General features: G+C 45.9%; 1 protein-coding gene across 2 annotated transcripts in view; it reads left to right on the plus strand.

Moving 5' to 3' along the window:
• The first annotated feature begins 699 nt into the window (after positions 1 to 699).
• dcxr (dicarbonyl/L-xylulose reductase) overlaps positions 700 to 27764 on the plus strand; it is a 49616-nt gene continuing 22551 nt past the window's right edge. The window contains exons 1-5 of one of the 2 annotated variants that reach the window (XM_068304516.1): positions 700 to 798; positions 2318 to 2415; positions 5066 to 5220; positions 14151 to 14193; positions 15342 to 15441. In XM_068304516.1, the coding sequence (XP_068160617.1) occupies positions 747 to 798; positions 2318 to 2415; positions 5066 to 5220; positions 14151 to 14193; positions 15342 to 15441 (448 nt within the window). In that variant the 5' untranslated portion in view covers positions 700 to 746. Of the gene's footprint in view, positions 799 to 2317; positions 2416 to 3499; positions 4984 to 5065; positions 5221 to 14150; positions 14194 to 15341; positions 15442 to 27764 lie in introns of those variants that run through there. The other variant, XM_068304514.1, reaches the window with a different exon arrangement.

The raw sequence follows: 27764 nt of genomic DNA on the forward strand, positions 1-27764 counted from the left end.
CCTTGCAGGTCAGAGCCTTGCTGTGGACCATTTTTTTAAATTTCCACCACAGGTTTTCAATTGGGTTGAGATCTGGGCTATTTGCAAGCCATGACACTGACTGGATGTGTATTTCTCCAAAGAATGCGTTCACAGTTTTTGCTCTGTGGCATGATGCGTTGTCATCTTGAAAAATGATTTCATCATCCACAAACATTTTTTCAATTGAAGCAATAAGAAAGCTGTCCAAAGTGTCACTGTAAACTCGTGCATTTATTGAAAATTTAACCACAGCGATCTCCCTAGTGCCTTTGCCTGACATTCAGCCCCATATCATCAAGGACTGATGATATGGGAATTTTGATGTTTTCTTTCCTCTTTGTAAATCTCACTGGAATGGCACCAAACAAAAGTTCCAGCATCATCACCTTGTCCAATCCGTGACTCATCACTGAAGATAACCTTCATCCAGTCATCCACAGTGCATGATTTCCTCTCCTTAGCCCATTGCAGTCTTGTTCTTTTCTGTTTAAGTGTCAGTGATGGTTTCCTTTTAGCTTTCCTCTATGAAAATCCCATTTCCTTTATGCGATTTTGCACAGTTCTGTAGGTGTAGACTGTAGGTGGGATGAATGACGTTATGTAAACGATTGCTGTCACGTGAGGTTAGGTTGAACGCTGATTGGACATTCGCAGTGGTTTCTTCACGTGACCCTTCGAGCCCCACGCTGGATCTGAGCTGCTGCTGTTCACGGGCGAGATCGAACATGGAAATATCATTTGTAGGAAAACGAGCTCTGGTCACCGGAGCAGGAAAAGGTAAACAAGTAAACATTACAGGTCAACACTGCAAGTGGCCTGACGAACAAGTTAGTTAGTTAGTTAGATAGTTAGCTGACGGATTGGTTAGTACAGCGGTTCCCAACCTTTTTTGGGAACCGATAGTGTCTTAGATGACAGGTTTCATCTAAAACATTATTTTCACGGACCGGTCTTCATTTGCTCGATAATCGTTGATGACTCCAGGACAGCTGTGGTCTAATAGATCATCCGCAGTGGTTTTATGTAAAATGCAGACATCAACAGACAGTAAACAAACTTTTTTTTTTCATAAATTGATAATCAACATCTCTGTAAACGAAATGATTTTAAGAATTATATTAAAAACTCGATTGAAGTGACTGCAATGATGAGGTTTATTTTAAAATATAGCGACTTACAATCGGTGCATTCAACGTAGGAAAAATACTGATCATTTCCAATAAAAAGGTGAACAGGTCAATCAGATAATAATAATTACAATAATAAGAATTAGTGGTTGGGGACCGCTGACCTAGGGATAACGGGAGACAATGACACCTAAAGTGTGTTCCGGTCTACTCCGCAGTTCGGTTTTCTTTACGGTCACTGGAGGTGACAGGAGGTTGGAACTGCAAGCAGGGTTTTCGATAAATTTTGGGCGATTTTAGGATAATGTGCCTTGACTTTAATCCAGAACACTGGCGCAATTGTGGGCGCTTAATGTAGGGATAACCTGTCACGTGACCGAGACCTGTCAAGCGGGACAGACGCAGGCATTCGTCTGTGCGTCATTTCGCACAGACGCCGCTTTTCAAAATAAAACACCTTCCAGACTCCGAAATAAATAAAACGAAGTAATGTTAAAAAAAAAATTCTGTGCGGCCCATTTTTAAATGTTTTACAATGGGTAAATGGTGGAGCTGGAATTTTTTGGACATGGTGTTATAATTGGGGAAGCCCACTGATTAGCTGTCACTGCCTCTGATGTCCTCAGATATCTCATTTCCTCTCAGCAGTACTGATGTGTGTGGGTGCACATTGGCCCTAATGATCTGGTTGAATGAATTACTCTGAGCTAAGCTGAATTGGAGTAAAATCCCTAGTTTGGGTACACAAACTTGGTCAATAAAACTGATTCAAATTCTGATGAAACACCAGTTGTATTTTGCATAGATCTGTTAGATACTTGACCTTCACAAGGCACCTGGGGATTCACTTACTTCTGCACAAACACCTGCTCTTTTTTTCACATAGCTTTTTGGCTACTCACACAATTGTACATGTACTTGCTCTTGATAAACATAAACCTGACATGTTTCATATAAAATTAGTGATGATAAAAGAAAAAAAATACTGTTCAAGGGCTTCACATAGTTTCCACCAGCGTTGTATACCCTCTTGTAAGTTTCAGTACCGTCAATGTAGCATTTCCTAAAGCTGTGTTTTTTGACCAAGCCAGAAGATCAGCCACCTCTGATGTTACTGCTAAAGCTGATGTCTGTGATGAATCTCTATTTTTGGATTTTTTTAAATTTAGGGATTGGTCGGGCCACGGCTCTCACTCTGGCACGCTGCGGGGCAAAGGTTACTGCAATTACTCGCTCACAGGCTGACCTGAACGGTCTGATGCAGGAGGTACCTTTCTCACACACGTATCCATGGTGCACATTTGAAGGGGCTCCTTGGCGATTGACCCCTCCACATCTTTCTATGGTTCTTGTCCCTCTATGCATCCACTCCATCTCTCCAGTGCTTTAATCTCCTCCACACGTTGGGTTTTTCATCTGGATCTCTTTGTTAAAAGAAACTATTTGTGTGATTTTCAGGTAACTCTATAAGTAAATTAAAATAGTCAAAATTTTTCACTAGTCAGATGTTGAAATAGGAAATTTTGTTTTTGAAAATCAAATCCTCATTTGATACCAGTGATATGTTTCATAGTTGGGATGAGGGTATTTTTATCTTTGCATTTATCACATTTTTCTTTTTTACATTTATTTTTCTGCACTTTCTAAACATCTGAGAACTAAAGAAAACAATCCAGCTTGTCAGGAAAGAAAATATTTCCCTATAAACATGACATTTTGAGGCTTTTGTAGCCATAGAGACACATTCTTTTTGGATTAGCTTGAGAGTCGCCAGTACATAACATGGAAGCCGTGAGAGAGGATGATCTCTATAGTATTGACATGTCTTTGCAATCCATGGTAACAGTTACTGGTAACTCATGTCAGCAATACAAAAAGGTAGCATGTGCTTCCATGCGAGTATATTTTTATAGTGCAGTGTTTGCCATATGTTTTCTGTTAAACAGCACTAATATATTCACCATCTCTCCTCTGGACATGTCCAAACCATCTCAGTCTGGCCTCTCTGACTTAATCTCCAAAACCTCTAACATGTGCTGTCCCTCTGATATACTCAATCCTGATCCTATCCATCCTGGTCACTCCGAAAGAGAACCTGAGCATCTTCATCTCTGCTACCTGCTGATAAACTAGAACTAGTCACGTTGCATCTGGAAGTATGCAGTATGAATTGGAGCATATGTTTAAATTCTCAGAGAATTACAATTAAACTTTGCTAATTGTAGGTATTGTCAAAAGCATCATGTTTTAAAAGTCTTCATTTTCTTCATCTCTTAGGGAATTCCAGCCACCCCTCTCCCCAGCCACTTCCAACAGCTTTTCTAGAATAATTCCGAGTGCTTCCTAAGCAGGAAGAGAGATGTAGTCTCCAAAAAACTTATACTCTACTCTGCTCTCCATTTTTTCATTGGTCTTTCATGGGCTGTCCTAGATGGACAAGCCTGGAAATTCTCCCTAGGGAGACATACAAGGGGTATCCTGACCAGCAGTCTGGACTACCCAATTGGCAGCTCTCGATATGAAGGAGCAGCGGATCTCACTGAGCCCAGCTACTCTGTTTATTTTGGCCACCTACTGACAGTCACCTTTTTCTATTGCTCCCAGATGCAAGAATGTAGGTGAAGGTAGGAATGAAGAATTAAGAACTTTGCTTTCTGGCTCAACTTCTTCTTCACCACAGTGGACCGACTCAATGTCCGCATTGTCCACTAGAACACTGCCCACTATTGATGCCGCCCCATTTCTCCATGCTCCATTCTTCCGTCCCTGGAGCAAGACCGCTAGATATTTGAACTCCTCCAGTTAAGGCAGACACTCCGCCCCAAACTTGAGTAGGCTTCCTACGCTTTTCTGGTTGAGAAGTATTGCCTACATCCACAAAACACATGTGAATTGATAGGGCTTATTCTCATGTACCCTTGTAAGGGTATAAAACTGGTCAAGTCTTCTTCAGCCTTCACATAAAACACACTGGTCCAGTTGGATCAACATTAGACCGACATCTGACTTCTCCTATCTAGCACACTGGAAGAGACCTTACCAGGGATGGTGAAGTCTAATCCTTCTATTGTTGGATCACATACAGTATGTCTGGTTCCCGTACTTCAAAAGGGAAACCATTGGTTACTGCCCCTGTCCACACAACATTCTAGAGGTGTGTCTTCCATGAGCTGACTAGTTGGTTGACAGCTTGTCCAATGTTTTTCTTTTTGCAATGTCACCATTGACAGCAGTTCCATACCAACCTGATCATTTTATTCAGCCTCCACCTCCGATTCCATATCACCTAGTGACTGGTGGCTCCACCAGACATTCACACCAAACCATGACTGTCCTTTAGGTTTGCCTGGTCTATTCAGCAACCTCCTCTGCCACATGATCCAACTCACCACCAGGTAGGGACCAATTGACAGCTCAGCTCATCAGTGAAGTCCAGTGACTGAACATCACTCAGGATCAAGTCAGGTTGGCCATTCTTTCCAATCACTTCCCTGTCGAGCTGTTGTTGCAAATATATGCATTGAAGTCCCACAGCACCACCGCACCTGACAGCACCCTTTCCAAGAACTTCAAAAAGTATATGTACTTTGAGTTGCTGTAAGGTGTATAAGCAAAATCAATGGTCACGGCTCTCCCCTTCTTGAAGGACCAGAGAAGAAACCCCAACTATGTCTATCAGTGTCAAACATTAGCTCCCTGCTCCAAGTCTCAAAAGCCATTTTCATCAGCCAAGGATCAGAGGGTAAGGTCCCTTGCCTCGAGGTCCCACCCAATCCACAATGGCCAAGAACTCTTTGAATCCTCCTGCAGGCAGTTGGCCCACTGGAAGACTAAGGCATGGCTGAGTAACAAGCCTTAAACTCCAATAAATCACTTTTTTCTCCACTTTGAAGTTTGGTGTTGGCTTCCTCTTACAGTGTCCGTCCATCATCCCGGTTTGTGTGGACCTGGCAGACTGGGAGGCCACAGAGGCTACCCTGCAGGATGTTGGCCCTATTGATCTGCTGGTGAATAATGCTGGCTGTTCCAGCCTGCAACCTTTTCTGGAGGTTACACCTGACCAATTTGACCGGTAAGACAATAAAAATAATCTTACTTAAAGGTTTTTGTGATGAATAAAGTCAACTGAACTTGAAGTTAATGGTTAAAAAGACTCTTAAAGACAGGCAAACATTGGCAACCTTTTCTTATGAATCCAGTTGACTCTATTTAACTCTGAGATCTACCATGACCTGGATGACTGAGAAGCTTTACAGACATCTTCCAGATTTTCAACAAGGCATCTTTAACAAGAAGCAACAGCAGCATTCTTATTGGTAAATTACAGTTGTACTCACAGTACAATGTAGTGAAATTTGACTGATCCTTGGAGAGCAAACCTATATTTGAACTAGCCTTCAGTCCCTAGCTCAAATATAGTTAGAGGTCAGGGATAGAACCATGAGCCAGAAATGTCACGTGTCCATGCGCAAGCAGGCTGAAGCTTTCCTTTTCTCTGTGTGGAGTTATGAGGGTCAGAGGAGAACCAAAAATGAGTGACCTTATCCATAGATAGATAGATAGATAGATAGATACTTTATTAATCCCGGAGGAAATTGCATATATCCACTGCTCAGGCATTAAATAACAAATAATACTGGATAAACACCAGGAGAAAAGGAAACATTGACATCACAGGACATACCACAAGACATACATTACACTAACAGACAGACACATGCAGCACTAACAGGACTTATATACTAAACTATAACTAAAATATAATCAGTATAAAATTTAAAAATATTACAGTATTAAAATATAAACAGTATAAAATAAAATCTAAACAGTATAAAATTGAATTAAAATATAAAACAGTATAAAAATAAATAAATTGTATATATATATATATATAACAGTATAAAATTAAATTTAAATTAAATTAAATTAAATCCATATTCAACCCCGTGCTGACCTCGCCACCTCCCCCCCGCTCCTCCTGAGAGAGTCATTGTACCCCCTGATGGCACGGGGCACGAAGGAGGACCTCAGCCTCTCTGTGGAGGCGCTGTGTGACAGCAGTCTGCCGCTGAAGGTGCTCCTCTGCTGGGAGAAGGTGGTGTGTAGGGGGTGCCTGGTGTTGTTCATGATGGCCTTAATTTTAGACATGGTCCTGCTCTCCAGAAGCGTCTCCACAGAGTCCAGGCTCAGCCCGACCACTGAGCCTGCTCTGCGGATGAGTCTGTTCAGACGGTCCATATCTCTTTTCCTGGCCCCCCCACCCCAACACACAATGGCGTATGACAGCACACTGGAGACTACGGACTGATAGAACATGAAAAGGAGCTTAGGACAGATGTTGAAGGAGGCCAGCCTCCTTAGGAAGTACATCCTGCTCTGCCCCTTCTTGTACACACAGTTGGAGTTGAGTGACCAGTCCAGTCTGCTGTCTAGCTGCAGTCCCAGGTACTTATAGTTTTCTACCACCTCCACCTCACTGCCTTTGATGATCACCGGCTGTGGAGAGGGAGGTGCCCGCCGGAAATCCAGAACCATCTCCTTTGTCTTGGAGACGTTGAGCTGGAGCTGGTTCTGTTGGCACCACTCCACGAAGTCAGCCACCAATGCCCTGTACCCCCCCTCATCACCCTCCCGGATACATGCCACTATCGCGGTGTTATCGGAGTACTTCTGTATGTGGCATGTATCCGAGTTGTGCTTGAAGTCTGATGTGTAGAGGGTGAAGAGAATGGGGGATAGAACGGTCCCCTGTGGCGTCCCCGTGCTGCTGGTCACCATAGAAGACAAACAGTCCCCCATACGGACGTACTGGGGTCTGTCCGTTAGGTAGTCCGTAATCCAGCTCACGAGGTAGGGGTCCACAGCCATGGAGGTCAGTTTATCCTGCAGGAGCTGGGGCTGGATGGTGTTGAAGGCACTCGAAAAGTCGAAGAAGAGCACTCTGACGGCACAGCCCCCGGCGTCCAGGTAGGAGAGTGTGCGGTGGAGAAGGTACATGACAGCATCGTCAACCCCAACCTTGGCCTGATAGGCAAACTGGAGAGGGTCCATAGCACCCTGCACCTGTGGACGCATGAGCTCCAGGACCAGTCGCTCTAGGGTCTTCATTACGTGGGAGGTAAGAGCGACCGGTCGGTGGTCGTTGAGCTCAGTAGGGCGTCCTTTCTTGGGTACAGGGACAATGCAGGAGGTCTTCCACAGTGACGGGACCCTCCCCAGCCGCAGACTGAGGTTGAACAATTGTTGCAGGGGGTCCCCTAGTTCCGAAGCACAGGCTCGGAGGAGTCTTGGGGAGACCTTATCTGGTCCAGCCGCCTTGTAGGGACGGAGCCTCCTCAGCGTTGTCGTCACCAGGTCTGCAGTGATGATGGTCTCGGTCATGGTGGGAGCAGGAGGTTGTGGCGAGGTTGGAAGTCCAGTGATTGAGGTGGGGCCGTTGAGCTTCGCAGTTCTTGGAGTGGGCTCGGGAGAAGTGGCAGGGGTGGAAGGAGAGGAAGCACAGGAGGAGGGAGCATCAGTGGAGCGGTCTGTAGGGCCAGGAGAGGCCTGTAGGCCAGGAGAGGCCTGTAGGCCAGGAGAGGCCTGGGAGGACGAGGAGCCGGGAGTGGTGGGGGAGCTGAACCGATTGAAAAAGCTGTTATGTCAAGCTCCAATGGAGATATACTGGTTCTAAAGCAGGACATGTTGAAAATGCTAGGCTAATGGCTGGAGCCACTAGCTACAGGCAGTGCAGACCTACCATCCCCCCTGTTATATGGGGAATGTCGACTCCATGCCCAACAATTTGGATGAATTGATGGTGCTGAGCAGGACTGAGAGCGCTACAGGGAGACCAGCTTGTTGTTGTTTTCTGAGACGTAGCTAACAGGCAATGTGCCTGGCGGTAATATTGGACTGACTGGCTTCTCTTCCACATGAGCGAACCAGCTACAAAGACACCGCCTAGAAGAAGAAAGGAGGTGGGTTAATTATTAATTTAAATGACAGATGGTGCCACGCAGGACATGTGACTGTGAAACCTATGCTTTGCAATTGCAATCTGGAGCTAATTGCTGTTAGCATTAGACATTACCACCTTGCTCATGAATTTTCACACGTCTTTCTCCTGCCTGTCTATATCCCACTCAGTGTGGACCCTGAGACAGCACGCAAAACCAACTGTGACACCTCCTCTGCTCTTCGGGCCCGGCACCTGGAGGCTCAGTTACTAATCACAGGTGACTTCAATCACGTCACCTTAGACATGTTACTTCCCACAATTGCCCGGTGTGTGGACCACTCCACATGGAAGGACAGAACCATTGATCTATTTTACACCAATGCCCTGATAGACATAGAGAGCCATTCCTCTCAATAGTTAAATCAGACCACAACCTAGTCCATCTTCATGCCACATACATTCCTTTGGTGACGAGACCGCTAGTAACAACAAAGAAAGTCAGGAGATAGTCCCAGAAAGCTGAGAAAATACTCAGGGACCGCTTCCAGACCATGGACTGGAGTGTTATTGAGGGCTTCCATGGGGAGGACATCGAGGGGGCAGCTAAGTGTCCAATGGAATATATGAACTTCTGTGTGGACACAGTGTGCCCTGTGAAGACAGTCAAGAGTTACCCCAAAAATAAGCCCTGCATAATGTAGTGAGAGTGCTATACTCCAGCAAAACTTAAATAAAGACTCAGGAGCATCTGAAGAATGGTTGACAGCCAAAATGGGAATTATTTAATTTGATTGTCAGTACCGTATTTTCCGCACTATAAGGCACACCTAAAAGCCTAAAATTTTCTCATAAACCTGTAGTACACCTTGTAATCCGGTGTGTCTTATATATGGATTAATATTCATATTAATATTGGTTAAAGACATGATCGCTGAAAAAAAGCCGGCAGTCTGACCACCAGTCATGCCGCACTCCGCCACCAGAGGAGCCCCCTCACAAGGCACTCGGGCCTATGCCCCCTAACAACGGTAGTCAAGGGGCGTCACCGAAGTCCCGGCTCTGACTGAGCTGCTCTCAGACGGTGGAGCAGACTGTAGGAGCACCGGTGATTACGTAGCAAAACATAAGGAACTTTCAACAATTCTATTAATAAAGTTTGACTGACTGAATGATCTCAGTATTTCCTAACTATTTGGCGTCGGAAATAACCCACTTTAAACTTAATTGGTCTTAAAAATGCCATTGTGCTGTCTTCTGGAATCTAGCGACGGTCAATTCTATTAGTCTGTGAAAACATGCGCAGAAGCTGGCATAAAGGTGAATGAAAGACCCTCAAAGCTGAACTTCCAGCCTTTTCTGAAATGTCAAGAGCAGAGTCACTGCTAGACAACGGTGCCAACGGGTGTGCTGCAATTTATTTACAAATGTAGTTGATAGCTCTGGCCGGGTGGCGGAGGGGCGCATTCAGGTTTGTGTATTCTGTCTGCAGTGACGTGCGGTGAGATTCACGGCGGTGAGACACTGACGTTAAAGTCAGTTCTAGGAGATAAACAGTGTCGCATTTGCCAGTAAATTAGCAGCCTGACATTAAAAACTAGTTAAAAAATTGTTTAGGACACACAGCAGTAAATAGCTGCACCTCAACTCTGACTGGACTACCGATCGATCGAAACAATATTTAAAGACCAACGTCGGAGCTTAAATATCTGCTTCAAACTTCAGATCAGGAAATAATCCGCTCTGTTCGCACTGACTGCACTCGTAATGAATTTAACCAGTTTTTAATGTCAGGTTTTTTAATATGCGTGTTGACTTCTTTCTGAGATGGCAAAGTGATCAAGTGATCAGGTTTCCTTGATGAGGCTCAGAATGGCTTATTGACATAACAATAGGGTCCATTCAAAGGTAGTCAGGAAGTCATGAATGCAATCATGAGTGCCTGAGCAGCGCGGCTCTATGTAGTGGACGGATTGCGCAACTACAGCCGCTGCAGTTTATCAAATAAATTTTATTTTTTATGTGTGCGCCTTATAATCCGGTGCACCTTATATATGAAATAAATTATAAAACAAACAAATTATTGAGGGTGCGTCTTATAGTCCAGTACGCCTAATACTGCGGAAAATACTGTACATTATAACACCAGACCAGTCGGGTAAACAGCCCGAACGTCATATGCTACAACTTTTCATACCTCGCAGGTCCATGTTCGTGTGTGTGTGTGGATGTGCATGTCTAGATGTGTGCCCCTGATCACCAATGTCATCAACCTCTCCCTACAGGCTGGCCATGTTCCGCCAGCTCTCAAAACTGCCATCATCACTCCCCTCCTGAAAAGCCCAACTCTGGACCTGGAAGCCCTCGGTAGCTACAGGCCCATCTCCAACTTCCCGTTCCTTTCCAAGGTGCTGGAGAAGGTAGTTGCCGCTCAGCTCCAAACCCACCTCAAAGACAATAACATCTTTGAGAAGTTCCAGTCTGGGTTTTGGTCAGCTCACAGCACTGAAACAGCCCTAGTAAGGGTCACCAATGATCTGTTGATGGCGGTGGATGCCCATCCTTTCTTGTCTTCCTCGACCTATCGGCAGCGTTTGACACAGTGGATCACGCCATCCTCCTGGATCGTCTGTACTCCACCGTTGGTCTCTGTGACTTGGCCCTGAGCTGGTTCCAGTCCTATTTGACTGGACAGACTGAATGCGTCTCCCTTGGAGGCGCTAAATCATCAACCCAGCCTGTCACCTATAGTGTCCCACAGGGATCTGTCCTTGGCCCCCTCTTATTCACCCTATGCATGCTCCCCCTCGGCCGTGTCATCAGCAGGCCCGGCATGTCATTTCACTGCTATGCCGACGACACGCAGCTCTACATAAGGATGGAGCCGACGCCTCCTACAGCCCTGTCATCATCTCAATCACCAGCTGCACTGTCAGCCTGTCTGGAGGAGACTAAGGCGTGGATGAACCACAACTTCCTTCAACTCAACAGCTCCAAAACCGAAGACATACTTGTCGGTACTCCACACCAAGTACGATCATCCCCCATAACCTCTATCACCTTTGCTGGTCGGGTCATTCCACTCTCCACAGCAGTCACCAACCTGGGCGTGAGAATGGACTCCCACTTGACATTTGACACCCACATCAAGCATCTGTATAAGACCTCCTTCTACCACCTTAGGAACATTGCCAAGCTCCGCCCCACACTCTCTCTGATGCTGAAAAACTGGTACACGCCTTTGTCTCCTCCAGGCTGGATTATTGTAATGCGCTGCTCATCGGGATCCCTAGCAAGAGCATTCACAAGCTCCAATACATTAAGGAACAGCGCTGCTAGTATCCTGATGAGGGTGCGGAAATTCGACCATATCACCCCCATCCTGGAATCACTGCACTGGCTCCCTGTGGAACTCAGGATCGAATATAAGATCTCCCTCCTCACCCACCAGTGCGTACATGGTAATGCTCCAGCCTACCTAAAGGAACTTCTCGTCCCCCAGACCTCCTCACGCACCCTCCGATCCAGCACAGCCAACCTCCTCAGGGTCCCCAGAACCAAGTTGTACAGCATGGGTGATCGAACCTTCTGCTCGGCTGCTCCCAGTCTGTGGAATGCTCTCCCTGACCATCTGAGAGTGCCACAGACTGTGGATTCTTTTTAAACGTAGCCCAAAGACTCACCTTTTTAAAAAGGCCTTTCCTTAGCCTTTTATATATGCCTTATTGTTGGGTTGTATTTTTGTATTAATTTGCTTCACCATAGGTTTATGCTTTCTTTGTCTTTGTAGCACTTTGAGATTTTCATAATGTATAGTGCATTATAAATAAAATTATTATTATTATTATTATTATTATTATTATTATTATTATTATTATGTGTGGGTGTCTTCATGGGAAAACAGGAAACATTGGGTGTCCAGGCAAAGCTCCGACCCCTTCCAGCAACAACAACCCCTGGAACAAATGTCACTCCAACCTTCTCTTACTTTTCCTGTCTCACACAGTCAGCTTCTTGTTGACAGAATTGACATGGCCATCTGCTTCCCCTGGATTTGTATAACTTTTTAAACTGTATTTCGGATGTGACATAAGCATGCATTATTTCACCCCCACAATAACCAAAGAGGTCAAGACACATGGCGTGAGCTAATGACCTGAACAGCTTTTTCAATTGGTTCAGCTCCCTTTCAACTTCCTGCTCCTCATGCCAGACTGCCCCCGAACGTATGGACCACCTTCCGAATGCATCCTCCACTTCCTCTTCCGCTCCCTCTACCCCTGCTACCTCTCCCAAATCCACTGCAGAAGCTGCTGCTCTTAACAGACCCACTTCACCCTCTCCACTCACTGGACCGTTTACTTCACTGGGTCCACCAGGACCGCCTGCTACTAACACCACTTTTACAGCAGGCCATTGTGCAGAAGCTTTGTTCTAAGAAGGAGGCCAGACTGGAATTGTCGTCTGCATTGTCGTGTGGAGTCTGTATCCACAACCTTTTCTATCTGGGGAGCCTCTCCCTGCGACAAAAACTGTTGTGACATCATGCATGTGACCTGTGTACACGTACAAACAGAATAGACGGAGTTAAAACCGGCTATTTTCTGACGTATAACAGCTCCAGGTCGAAGATGCGTTGATAAACATGCTTGTCACTTTCATTCATGTTCCTCGCCAAAGACGCCGACGCCAGTTCTGGGTCAGACCAGGACGCGCTGCCTGCTGGTGGGAGAACTCTGGATTGGAGGTAGTCCTCTAGTAGGAACGGCGTGAATTTCCCCACGTCCCGGTCCTCTCTCCTGTCGTTCTCAGAGTTGTTCTGCGTATAAACGTGTTGATCAATGCACTGATATGTGGATCGAGATTTTCTCGAAAACGCTGTTTTGTGGACGCAAATCTTTTTCTATGCGGGGGAAAAAAACTTGCGTTTTCAAAAAGATCTGGCCACTTGCCCCCTCCCTCAGGTGGAGTGGGCAAGTGGATGAAGGGAGGGGAGGAGGTAGTTTGTGCTATACTGTGGTGGAACCAGGGTTTTTATGATGTAATTGCGATGATGACATGTCTTGCAATGTAAGATGGATGTGTATTGCTCATTAGTCTTGTATCTTTCCTCTTTTAGTTGACTTTTTACATTAGTCTGACTTTTTGTGTGGTATATGTCCTGTAATGTCAATGTTATTCTGTTTGTGTGTTTATCTAGTATTTATATGTATTTATGTCTGCTGTGTTGTCTGTGGATTGTGTGAATTCCAAATGTGTGTGTGTCAATGTATGAGAAGTGGATATATTTAATTTCTTCTGGGATTAATAAAGTATGTATGTATTGATCTATCAATTGATTGATTGAGTGGACCACTACTACCTCCTTAGCCACATCTGCCCTAGCTGGAGCAGCAAATATTCATAGAATAGAGCATGATGGAGATCATAAGTACCGTATTGGCCCGACTATTACAACGACCCTGCTTATAAGACGACCCCCTGTTTTTCAAGACTCAAGTTTGAAAAAAGACTTTTTGAACACCAAATTTAATTTTTATACAGAAAATAATTACAGTACATCTGAAACAAATGATTATAACAATATATTAGAAAGAAGAAGCATTTTATTTTGCCTCATTCAAATCATGCAAAAACTATCACATCTTAATATCTGAACATTTAAATATGTAAACTAAAGTGCAATCACATTTGTAAATTAATGGTGAGTGGCACCAACCTTACTACCATCCGAGAACCGACCCATTTTTCTCCAGATTGTTGCTACGTTTCCATTTTCTCTTATCTTTTGTCTTATTTTCTCTTTTTTTACCGCTATTTTTATTTTTCTTCTTCGTGACAGGGGTTTGCTTTGGCCTGGGGAATTAAGTTCAGCATTTGCTTTTAAGATATCTGATGCCATCTAGCGTTGTGAATGGGTAATATCTAGACCCCGAATAAAAGACGACCCCCACGTTTTCAGTCTTATTTCAATGCAAAAAACACCGTCTTATATTCGGGCCAATACGGTACTCTTTTACATCATAGTGGTGAGCTGTTAATTAATTTTGCTTTTTCATTTCCAGGTTGTTCAATGTGAATGTGAAAGCTGTGGTGCATGTCTCCCAGGTACATGCAGATTCTAAAAAAACCCAAGAACACACACTACAGTATACCGTATTTACCCGAATATAAGGCGGTGTTTTTTGCGTTAGAAGAAGAGTGAAAAAGTAGCACGAAGAAGAAAAATAAAAATAGCGGTAAGAAAGAAAAGAAGAAAAGAAGAGATAACATAATGTAGAAACATTGCGACAATCTGGAGAAAAGTGGGTCGGTTCTCAGATAGATAGATAGATAGATACTTTATTAATCCCGGAGGAAATTGCATAATGGTATGGTAGCAAGGTTGGTGCCACTCATCATTCATTTACAAATGTGATTGCACTTTAGTTTACATATTTAAATATTCAGATATTAAGATGTGATAGACAGTTTTTGCCTGATTTGAATGAGACAAAATAACACGCTTTTTCTCTCGAATATATTGTTATAATCATTTGTTTCAGATGTACTGTAATTATTTTCTGTATACAAATTAAATTTGGTGTTCAAAAAGTCTTCTTTCAAACTTGAGTCTTGAAAAAGAGGGGGTCGTAAATAATCAGGGTTGTCTTATATTCGGGCCAATACGGTATATAACAAGTACTGATTGGAGATTAGCAGTAAGGATACAGTAATCCGTCGTTTATTCGCACTTCAAGATGCACGGCTTCACTACATCATGGATTTTTAGTAGGTAGTCATATGATACTGTACCTGCATAATATTGGCTGACAGTATACGCGCTGCATTCCGAGACTCATGGAACGCAGAGCACTTCCATGTATTAAATACTTTTCTTTAATACAAAAGTGTTTCAAACAGTCTGTAAGAGTGGGAAAAGGCAGTACAGATATAAGGTGGTTTAATATCAGTAAGGGCAGGGTTCATAAATGTTTACATTTATTTAAACATTTAATGTTAAAATTAGCAGTGAGGGATTACTTTAAATAGAAATAAATATAAATAAACACTCAGACGAAGAAGAGAGAACAACAACAAAAATTAGACTATCACAGAAGGTAAATATTTTTTTTCATAGGTACTGTAAAAACTGAATAACTTAGTCATGTCTATAATTAACTATGAACTTTTGATGTAAACAGGTGCAGTGTAGGGTGTCACTTGCCTGTCTGACAATGATGATCTGAATCAAACAGCTCTGTCTGTGTGGTCAGGTAGTGGCTCGTGGTATGAAAGCCAGAGGATCAGGCGGCTCCATTGTCAACGTCTCCAGTCAAGCCTCCAAATGTGCCCTTAGGGATCATGCTATGTACTGTGAGTAATGCATATGGAATCTCTGTCACTTATTGAATGAATGTGTGCTGTTAACTGTAGTGTTGAATTGTGTGTCGTTAATCTGGTACATACCATATGATATTTTCCATGAAGTTATACATATGGGGTGGCAGTGAATCAGTGGTAGAGCGCACGGTAGAGTGGGTCTTCCAATGTTCTGATATCGGTGGTTAAATTCCCGCTCCCGCACCCCCCCAAAAAAAGCTGGAGTGTGTCAGCTCACCTCCGGAGCACTTCTGAGGCGCCACTGAGCAAGGCGCCATCCCCATTACAAGATGCTCATTGGGCCGCACCAAGCAGGAGCTGCCTGCCACTCTACCTCCCTCTGCATGCGTATAGGTCTCCTGTGTGTGTTTGTTCGTTCAGGGCCTGCACACGCTAACGTATGTATGTGATTGAATTTGACTAGCTAGCTAGATAGATAGATATATACTCTAATGATCCCAAGGGAAATTCAGGTGACATCTGTTTGCAAGAGATACAATAAATACACACAACAATGACAGAAAGTAATGGCACAGCCAAAGACCCTGTATAAGTTACATATTTACATGCTGTTACATAATTATAACAACAGGAAACAGAAGAGCCTAGAATAAAAGGAAGGAAGCATAGGCACATGGGAGAAGAAGAGAAGAGCATTGGGTGTAGATGAAGTGTGATGAGTAACACGTGGATGAACCGAGCTGTAAACTGATTAAGGACCCCCACAAAGTGTCCCACAGTGCATCCACAGTGCGTCCCAGGCCCTCCACGTCTATCCCTTCTCACCCGACCTTGATGACCCTGCGGCTTCAGACCCCCTCCTTCTGAGAGAGTGGTTGTGCCCTCTGATAGCACGATGCACAAGGGAGGTCCTGAGTCTCTCAGTGGAGGAGCTTGGTGACAGCAGTCTGCCACTGAAGGAGATCCTCTGCTGGGTGAAGGTGGTGTGCAGGGGGTGGGTGGTGTTACCCAGGATCGACCTAAACCTGGACATAGTCCTCCTCTCTAGGACAGTCTGTATCGAGTCCAGATCCTGACCGATCACAGAGCTAGCCCTCCGGATGAGCCTGTCGAGTCTCTCTGTGTCCCGTTTCCTGGCACCACCACCCCAACACACAATGGCGTGAAACAGCACACTGGACACAATGGACTGATAGAACAGTCTGAGCAGATTAGAGCTGACGTTGAAGGAGGCCAGCCTCCTCAAGAAGTACAACCTGCTCTGACCCTTCTTGTATACACAGTCCAGGTTGTGCGACCAGTCCAGTCTACTGTCCAGCTGCAGCCCCAGGTACTTATAAGTCCCCACAACCTCCACCTCCTTACCCCCGATGACTACTGGCTGTGGGGAGGGTGGTGCCCGCCGGAAATCCAGCACCATCTCCTTGGTTTTGGAGATGTTCAGCTGAAGCTCGTTCCGCTGACACCACCCCACAAAGTCTGTCACCACTCTCCTATACTCCCTCTCATCACCCCCCCGATACATGCCACAATTGCAGTGTCATCAGAGAACTTCTGCATGTGGCAGGTACCCGAGTTGTGTTGGAAGTCCGTTGTGTAGAGGGTGAAGAGAAGGGGGGAGAGTTCCGTTCCCTGCGGGGCCCCGGTGCTGCTGGTCACCACTGATGACAGACAGTTCCCCATACGGACGTACTGTGGTCTGTCTGTTAGATAGTCCGTGATCCAGCTCACGAGGAAGGGATCCAGAGCCATGGATGACAGTTTCTCCCGCAGGAGCCGGGGCTGGATGGTGTTGAAGGCGCTCGAGAAGTCGAAAAAGAGCATCCTCACTGCACAACTCCCGACATCCAAGTAGGAGAGGGCCCGGTGGAGGAGGTACAGGACTGCATCATCAGCCCCAACTTGTGGCCGGCAGGCGAACTGGAGAGGGTCCATCGCGCCCTGCACCTGGGGACGCATGAGCTCCAGGACCAGTCGCTCTAGGGTCTTCATCACGTGCGACGTGAGAGCGACCGGTCGGTAGTCGTTGAGCTCAGTGGGGCGTCTCCGCTTGGGTACAGGGACGATGCAGGATGTCTTCCACAAGGACGGGACCCTCCCCAGCCGGAGACTGAGGTCGAAGACCTGGTGTAGGGGTCCGCCCAGTTCGGCAGCACAGGTCTTGAGGAGTCTAGGGGGGACCTGGTCTGGTCCGGCCGCCTTCCTTGGGCGAAGCCTCCGCAACGCAGACGTCACCTGTTCCACGGTGATGGCCGTGAGTGGGGGCGTAGCACGTTGATCCCTCCGGCCGGGGGGTCCGGCAGTTGGGGTGGGGGAAGGATCTGGGTTTGGGCTGAGGTAAGTGGGCGAGGTGGACGGAGAGGGAGAGGGGGAGGCAGATGAGCCGGACGGAGAGGGGGAGAAGGAGGTAGGTGGAGTCGGATCAGATGGGCCGGGGAAACTCAGGGGACAGGCGCATGGAGTGATGGGGGAGCTGAACCGATTAAAAAAGCTGTTAAGTTCGTCAGCTCTCTCCACGTTCCCCTCCACTGTACCGCGGCCCTCTCCATAGCCAGTGATGGCCCTCATGCCACTCCAGACCTCCCGCACTTGGTTGCGCCCAAGCTGGTTCTCCAGCTTCCTTCTGTAGCTGCCCTTGGCCTCCCTCAGGCAGAGTCTCACTGCCTGCTGAGCCTCTCTCATCGCATCCTCGTTCCCACTCCTGAACGCCCGCTTCTTCCTGTTTAGGACAGCCTTCACTTCCTTGGTTACCCAGGGTTTGTTGTTTGGGTAACACTTGACTGTCCTGACAGGGACCACAGTGTCCACACAGAAGTTCATATAATCTGTTAAACACTGAGCTGCCCCCTCAATGTCCTCCCCATGTGAGCCCACGATGACATCCCAGTTGGTGGTCTGGAAGCAGTCCCTCAGCGTCTCCTCTGCTTCCGGGGACCACCTCCTGATCTGCCGTGTTGTTGCTGGCAGCCGTTTCACCAGCGGGATGTAGGTGGGCTGTAGGTACACTAGATTGTGGTCCGATCTGCCTAGTGGGGGGAGGGGGGTGGTGGTGTATGCCTCCTTGGCATTAGTGTAAAACAGATCAATGATTCTGTTCTTCCGTGTGGGACAGTCTACACACTGGGACATGGTGGGGAGACATGAGTCCAAGGTGACGTGATTAAAGTCTCCCGTGATGATGACAAGCGCCTCCGGGTGCCGGGTCCGAAGATCAGAGGTGGTCGTACAGATGGTCTCTCGTGCAGTCTCTGGGTCTGCACGTGGAGGGATGTAGACGGCGAGGACAATGACGTGTGAAAATTCACGCGCCAGGTATTAGGGCCTGATGCTAACAGCTGTTAGCTCCAGATCCCTGTTGCACAGTGTGGTTTTCACGGTCACATGTCCTGGGTGACACCATCTGTTGTTGGTGTAAATGATCAGACGGCCTCCCTTCTTCTTTCCAGCGGTGTTCGTGTCCCGGTCCGCTCGTACGGAGGAGAAGCCGGTCAGTCCGACGTTAGCATCGGGAACGTGGTCCGTCAGCCACGTCTCAGAGAACACCAACAAGCTGGTCTCCCTGTAGCGCTGCTCAGTCCTGCACAGCGCTGTCAGTTCGTCCACCTTGTTGGGCAGCGAGTTCACGTTCCCAGTGATGACGGAGGGAACCGAGGGTCTGACCCGCCGGCGGCTGTTAGCTCTAGCCGCTAGCCTATCCCGCTTTTGTTTACCTCCCCGGCTCCCTCTGTACCGCCGCTGGATCTCAGTGGGGATGAGATCGCGTATCCCGGGTTCTCCTCTAACTTTCATGGACAGCATTTGTTCTCTGGAGTACATGAAAACACTGCTATCCATCGTGGTTAAGTGGATAAGGAAAAGACTTAGATAAGACAAAGAAAAACAATAGAAAAAGAAGACATACAACGGAGCAGACGAAAACCTGCGGCTAGCTCGCGCATGCGCAGTATACGACTGGAGTGTGTTAATTTCTCTTTGGTGAGTACTAAAGTATACAAAATTAAAAAAACAAAAAAAACAAAACGTATATGTATGTATTGATCTATCAATACATATATATACAGAATATATGTATATATATATATATATATGTATATATATATATATATATACACACACACACACACACAGTATATACTGTATATACAGTATATATAAGGCTATATACAGTATATTATATTCTCTCTGAGAAGCGCGGACTGGGTGTGGAGCTGAGAGCGTGGTGAATTGTTTGTGGCTAATATTTAGTAGTGTTTCTATCTTTTTTCTTGGGTGAATGTGTGTTGAGTTTGTAGAGTAGAGAGAGAGAGTAGAATATAACTTTATTGATCCCTTAAGGAGGTTCCACCAGGGAAATTAATTTCTCCGTCGCACTACACACAGCACAGTGAGTACACAAAACGCAGAAAAAGCACACAGAAAGCACCAGCACATAGAAAGTAGTACCAACACCAAATAGAAAGAGTAATAAATAACCCATTAAGAATATACAAATAGAAAATCATAAATAGGCATTGAAATAAAAAAAATAAACAGGCCTAGTTAGGCATGGGTAGAGTGAAATGTCCATAGTGTTTGCATTGTTTTTGGTGCATTGTTTGTGTCATCCCTCAGCTCTCGTGTGGACTCTCTTCTTCTTCACCTCCCCTAGAGAGGAGTTGAGCAGTTTATTGGCTCGGGAGATGAAGGAGTTCTTGTCTGTTTGGCCCGCATGTTGGGAGGTGCAGCCTCTGGCTGCTCAGGCTTCTGTGGTTGTTGGTAAAGGTGTGCAGAGGGTGGCTGACATTGTCCATGATGTCCAGCAGTTTGTCCAAGGTTCTCTTCTCTGCCACTGTTGCCAGAGGGTCCAGCTCCTTCCCGACCACTGAGCTGGTGCGCCTGAGCATTGTGTGTATATAGTGGTAAGGAGTGTAAGTGAAAGTGTATTGGGGTGGTTTCTGTGTGTGTATGGGGAGGGGGCAGGTGCGGCACCATGCCTGTGGCAGAGGTGGCTCCAGCCGAGTTTGAGAGGCTGACTCGCCGTCATGCCATCAAACTCGTGCCAGCCGTGCAGTGGTCTGTGGAGGAAGTGAGGTGGCGGTGGGAGAAGTGATCGGGCACAGCAGCGTGAAGTCTGTCACCCACATGAATGGAACGATTGTCATGTTTCTAGAAAGCACAACTATGGTGATAATATCAAACGCACCTCCATTTATCAAAAACAAAGTCGAGGTACGGCCAACTGATCTCATCAGTAAAAATGATGTCTTTGGGTTTTTAGTCTCCAAAATTGAAGCATGTATTGTGTCACAGGAGACAGGTTTACATGATCCTGAAAGACACCACCAGCAATCTGAACTTGTCTTTCAATTTTCAAGTAGACAGTTTAAACTCAATGGTTTTCACATAAAAACTATGTTGTTTTTAAGTGTTTAAGGCTGTGGGGCGGAGGGACACTTGATCCGCTCCTGCCCGGGGAAAGGTTGAGAGCAGCAGGTGGCTGCTTCCGCAGCTCCCGTTGCAACTGGCGGGGATCTGCCAGCTGCCTCGGTGTTGGTCTCCGTTCGAGTTCCCCTGGTGGCGGGGAACCCGGCGTGGATCCCGGACCCGGTCATTCGGGTCCTGGAGAATTCGGTGCAGGTCTTGGCTCTGGTTTCTCCAGTGGGGGTTGGCCTGGCGCTGAGTCCAGACCTGGTTCCTCTGTCTCCGGATGCTCTGGTAGGTTCCTTCCTTGTTTCCTCTCCCAAGATTAGCTACCCCCCTGCAGCGTCCAGAAGTGGCAGCGGTGTCCAGGAACAGACCGATACCAATCAGCCAGAGACCGCTGATATGGGTTCCGATATTGATGAATTTAATGATGTAAACGAGTCTGTTTATGATAAAATCATTAATGATGATGACATGTCTTAAGATGAAATGCTTAAGATGTCTCAAAAAAGGAAATACTCTTAATCTGTGCAGACCAGTGTTAAGACCAGGAGGATGGCAAAGGCGTCAGTTGGGAGTGAATCCTGTCAGTTCCAGGATTCCCAGGCCATCTACTCTCCAGTGGACATTTAAACATTCCTGGAGAGAACCGAAGGGTCCAGACTGCTTGAGGTCTGAGACCACATCTCAGACCCAGAGCTTTTCATCAGGTCAGCCAGACCTCTGACCAGAAAGTCTTGAAGGGGAGCAGATGATGTGCTCACAGACCAGGAGGTCTACAGGTTAAAGATGGTTTTAAGATTGATGGCACAGGTACTTAATGAAGAAGACGACTGTTAAAAGCTTCTTCTGCTGCTCTTTTTTACTGATTGGCTTTTTTGATCATTATCTCACTTTCATCCATGTGTGATTTTAAAATCAGCCACTTTAAATGTGAATGGAGTGAGGGCTGATTTTAAGAGAGCTGCCATTTTAAAAATTGATGGAGCTAAAGAGAGTGGATGTGATGTTTTTACAGGAGACCCACAGTACTGGAGACAACCAGAGTGACTGGAGGAGGGCTTCAAATGGGGAGGTCATTTTAAGCCATAAATCCGGTTATGGGGGATTGGGGGTCTATTCCCCAGATAGTTTTTGCTTGTTTTTTATGAGGTAGAGGAAATTAATCCTGGTGTTTTATTTAAAGTAAAAGCTCAGTATGAAAAGTTGAGGATGGTGTTTTTAAATGTCAACCAATGGTGAGGAACGAATCTAATTTTTAAACTATTTTATCTGATACTTTTACAACTTCTAACAATGATGATTTTATGTTTTAATGGGGTGATTATAATTGTACAGTGGATCACAACCAAACAGAAATCATTCTGAGCCTCGTCCCACAGAATCAGACAGCTTATGGTGACATATGAGCTGCCTGATGTCTGGAGGGTTTTTAACAGAGACCAGAGGCAGTACATTTGGAGCCACTCTAGAGCAAATGGTTTGTCTCTGGCCAGATTGGACCGTTTGTACTGTTTTACTCATCAGGTAAACACTTACAAAATGTCACATCCAGTCTGTTGGTTTTAATCACCAATGTCTCCTCTCCTGCTCCGTTTTTACAAAAAATGTACGTTTTAACAGTGCCTATTGGAACTGTAACTCCAGCCTTGTAAATGACCAGGTTTTTAAAACTACTTTTAAGGTTTTGTGGGCATCCCACAGAGAGAGTAAACCTGCCTTCAGCTGTATTCAGCAGTGGTGGGACTTTGGAAAAGCCCAAATCAAACAACTTTGTCAACAGTACTCTTGTAATGTCACTATAGATGTAACGTGGTCTACGAGAGACCTGGATAGTAGAACTGCAGTCTTTAGCAGAGTCTACAGGAAATTGAGGGTGTTTATAATCTCTTAATTCTAAAAAGCGGTCTATAACCAACCTGCCGGGCATTACAGCACAGGGGGCTCTGGTCAGGTCTGGGTTTCTGAACATCTCAGCGATGGACGTTCCTTCCGAGTTTTTCTTTGAGCAGAAAAATGGACAACAGAAAATCATTCACTGGTTGCGTACAGACAGTGGCTCTGAGATCTCTGACTCATCTGAGATAAGATATAGTGTGCTGTTGGTTTCTACAGAGAGCTGTACACGACTGAATGGACACCATATCCAGAGGTGCACAGCAGCTTCCTGAGGGGTCTCCCTGAGGTAAGCACTGAGAAAAACTGACAGCTGGAGGCAGACCTGAGTCTTCAGGAACTGACTTCGGCTCTGATGAGCCTACAGAGCTGCAGAGCTCCAGGGATAGACGGCCTCCCCGTTGACTTTTATAAGTCATTCTTGTCAGTCCTAGGGCCAGACCTGCATGAGGTTTGAACTCAAGTCTGAGAGGTGGAAGACTGCCTCTGAGTTGCAGAAGAGCTGTTATTACTCTGCTGCCTAAAAAGTTATTGGAGGCCGTAGAGTTTGCTGTGTATAGATTGTAAAATCCTATGCAAAGCTCTGGCTTTGAGAATAAAGGAAGTAATGGCTTCCATCATCCATCCTGATCAGACTATGTGCCCAGCAGACTTCTTCTTCTTTTCCTTTCGGCTTTTCCCTTCAGGGGTCGCCACAGCGAATCAATTTCCTCCATCTAGCCCTGTCCTTTGAATCCTCTTCACTCACACCAACTATCTTCATGTCTTCCCTCATTACATCCATAAACCTCCTCTTTGGTCTTCCTCTAGGTCTCCTGCCTGGCGGTTCAAAACTCAGCATCCTTCTACCAATATATTCACTATCTCTCCTCTGGACATGTCCAAACCATCTCAGTCTGGCCTCTCTGACTTTATCTCCAAAACCTCTAACATGTGCTGTCCCTCTGATGTACTCATTCCTGATCCTATCCTTCCTGGTCACTCCCAGAGAGAACCTCAGCATCTTCATCTCTGCTACCTCCAGCTCTTTCTCCTGTCTTTTCTTCAGTGACACTGTCTCTAGACCAAACAACATCGCTGGTCTCACCACAGTTTTGTACACCATTCCTTTCATTTTAGCTGAAACTCTTCTATCACACATCACACCTGACACTTTCCTCCACCCGTACCATCCTGCCTGTACACGCTTCTTCACCTCTTTTCCACACTCTCCATTGCTCTGGACTGTTGACCCTAAGTACTTAAAATCCTCCACCTTCTTGATCTCTTCTCCCTGTAGCCTCACTCTTCCACTTGGGTCCCTCTCATTCACACACATGTACTCTGTCTTACTGCGGCTAACCTTCATTCCTCTCCTTTCCAGGACAAACCTCCACCTCTCTAGCTTCTCCTCCACCTGTTCCCTGCTCTCACCGCAGATCACAATGTCATCTGCAAACATCATTGACCATGGAGATTCCTGTCTAACCTCGTCTGTCAGCCTGTCCATCACCATAGCGAACAAGAAGGGGCTCAGAGCTGATCCCTGATGCAGTCCCACCTCCACCTTGAACTCCTCTGTCACACCTACAGCACACCTCACCACTGTCCTACAGTCCTCATACATGTCCTGCACTGCTCTAACATACTTCTCTGCCACTCCAGACTTCCTCATACAATACCACAGTTCCTCTCTGGGCACCCTGTCATAAGCTTTCTCTAGATCTACAAAAACACAATGCAGCTCCCTCTGGCCTTCTCTGTACTTCTCTATCAACATCCTCAGAGCAAATACTGCATCTGTGGTACTCTTTTTTGGCATGAAACCATACTGCTGCTCACAAATGCTCACTTCTGCCCTTAGTCTAGCTTCCACTACTCTCTCCCATAACTTCATTGTATGGCTCATCAGTTTTATTCCTCTGTAGTTGCCACAACTCTGCACATCTCCCTTGTTCTTAAAAATGGGCACCAGCACACTACTCCTCCATTCCTCAGGCATCTTCTCACTATCTAAGATCCTGTTGAACAACCCAGTCAGAAACTCTACTGCCACCTCTCCTAGACACTTCCATACCTCTACAGGTATATCATCAGGACCAACTGCCTTTCCACTCTTCATCCTCTTCAATGCCCTCCTCATTTCATCCTGACTAATCTTTGCTACATCCTGGTCCACAAAAGTCACCTCTTCTAGTCTTTGTTCTCTCTCATTTTCCACGTTCATCAACTCTTCAAAGTACTCTTTCCATCTTCCCATCACACTACTGGCACCTGTCAATAGACTTCCATCCCTATCCTTAATCACCCTAACCTGCTGCACGTCCTTCCCATCTCTGTCTCTCTGTCTTGCCAACCGGTATAGATCAGTCTCTCCCTCCTTACTGTCCAACCTAGCATACAAGTCATCATAAGCTTCTTGTTTGGCCTTTGCTACCTCTACCTTCACCTTACGCTGCATCTCCCTGTACTCCTGTCTACTCTCCTCGGTCCTCTCAGTGTCCCACTTCTTCTTAGCTAACCTCTTTCTCTGTATGCACTCCTGTACCTCCTCATTCCACCACCAAGTCTCTTTATCTACTTTCCTTCCAGATGACACACCAAGTACTCTCCTACCTGTCTCCCTGATCACATTAGCTGTAGTTGTCCAGTCATCTGGAAGCACCTCCTGACCACCCAGAGCCTGTCTTAACTCCCTCCTAAAAGTCATGCAACACTCTTCCTTTTTCAGCTTCCACCATTTCGTCTTCTGCTCTGCCTTTGCCCTCTTGATCTTCCTCACCACCAGAGTCATCCTACACACCACCATCCTATGCTGTTTGGCTACACTCTCACCTACCACTACTTTACAGTCACTGATCTCCTTCAGGTTACACCGTCTACACAAGATGTAGTCTACCTGTGTGCTCCTACCGCCACTCTTATAGGTCACTCTATGTTCCTGCCTCTTCTGGAAGAAAGTATTCACTACAGCCATTTCCATCCTTTTTGCAAAGTCAACTACCATCTGTCCTTCTGCGTTCCTCTCCTGGATACCAAACCTGCCCATCACATCCTCATCCCCTCTGTTTCCTGCACCAACATGTCCATTGAAGTCTGCTCCAATGACAACTCTCTCACTTCTAGGCAAGCTCTGCATCACTTCATCAAAGTCCGACCAGAATTTCTCCTTCTCCTCCAGCTCACATCCTACCTGTGGAGCATACCCGCTAACGACATTGAACATCACACCTTCTATTTCTAGCTTCAGACTCATCACTCTATCCGACACTCTTTTTACCTCCAGGACATTCCTAACAAACTCCTCCTTCAAGATAACTCCTACTCCATTTCTCTTCCCATCTATACCATGATAGAACAACTTGAACCCTGCTCCTAAACTTCTAGCCTTGCTACCTTTCCACCTGGTCTCCTGTACACACAGTATGTCTACCTTCCTCCTCTGCATCATGTCAACCAACTCTCTACCTTTTCCTGTCATAGTTCCAACATTCAACGTCCCTACTCTCAGTCCTATACTCTTGGTGTTCCTCTTCTCTTTCTTCGAGCGAACGCACTTTCCTCCTCTCCTTCTTCGACCAACAGTAATCCAATTTCCACCGGCGCCCTGTAGGTCAACAGCGCCGATGGCGGTCGTTGTTAACCCGGGCCTCGACCGATCCGGTATGGAAGTCATAGGTTTGATTCGCATCTTTGATTTGGCAAAAGTTTTACGCCGGATGCCCTTCCTGACGCAACCCTCTGTATTTATCCGGGCTTGGGACCGGCACAATAAGACACTGGCTTGTGTCCTCTTGCGACTCATCAGTGGCAATGTCACTTTAATTTGGGATATTTTGAAACTCTCCATCTTATTGGCTGTTAACACTGGTCTCATTTCTATAGACCAGGAAAAGGCTTTTGACCAGGTTGAACAACGGTACTTATAGAAGACTCTGGCTGCTTTCGGGTTCAACACAAGTTTTATAGCTAAGATCTGAGTTCTTGACAGTGACATTGCGAGTGTTCTGAAAATAAACGGTGGTCTGAGTGCTCCATTTAGCATTCAGAGGGGGGTAAGGCAGGGGTGCTTTCTCTCTGGGGTGCTCTTACTCTTCGGTCATTGAGCCTCTGCTTAGTTAATTGAGACACAATCTGCAATGTGTTTCCCTCAGAGTGATGTGCCTTCCAAACTGTCAGTGTACGCTCACAACCTCATTGTTTAGTAAATACACAAAAAGACATTGAATGATTTTGGTTTTATCTCCTTTGCAAAGGTGAACTGGGGGAAAAGTGAGACTGTGATGGTGGGGGAGAGGCTGGAGGATAGGCTCAGGCTCCCAGGTGGTCTAGTGTGGTGAGGGAGAGGCCTGAAGCTCCTGCGGTTGTTCCTTGGGGATGAGAACATACGAAAAAACAACATGTACATGAATTTTAGGTGTACGTTCACACACCTAGATATGTACTGTATATGGGAGTTTGTGTGTTTCTGGTGGTGTGCCAAAAACAATCTTGTCTTTTTTGTGTTTATGATGAGAGCGTGGTTGTCACTCCATTCAACCAACTTAATTACCCTCTGTTGGTGCAGTCCAGGGTCACTGAGGTTATTTAAGAGAGAAATTTACCAGTGAATCAAGTATGGATTTGATTCTAACTGGACCATCTTTGACACCAATATATCAGACTGTATCGTGTTGAATGCTGAAGAGAAGTCCAAGAACAATACCCTTTCATAGTTGTCATTAGACCGATCTAGATGTTTTGTAGTCAGATGGACCAGTGTGGTGACCGCATCCTCTGTACTGCAGCCGTTTTTATAGGCATATTGACAGGGGTCAAGTTTTTCTTTGGTTACACTAACCAGATGTTGTAGCAGTATTTTTTCATGATCATTGAAGTGAGGGCTATGGGTCTATAATCCTTATGCCCCTTGGGATATTGAATCTTTGGTAGTGGTTTTACGTGTGAGGTTTTCCAAGACGGGACTTTTGTGTGTGTCTACAGATGTTTGGAATATAGGTTGCCACACTGGGGCCAGCCCAGATGTAAAGTTTTTGAGGAGGAGGGCACTGCACTCATCTCTCCCATTAGCTTTCCTT

The sequence above is a fragment of the Antennarius striatus genome, chromosome 20, assembly GCF_040054535.1.
Source record: "Antennarius striatus isolate MH-2024 chromosome 20, ASM4005453v1, whole genome shotgun sequence".
In the NCBI taxonomy this organism is placed as follows: Eukaryota; Metazoa; Chordata; class Actinopteri; order Lophiiformes; family Antennariidae; genus Antennarius; species Antennarius striatus.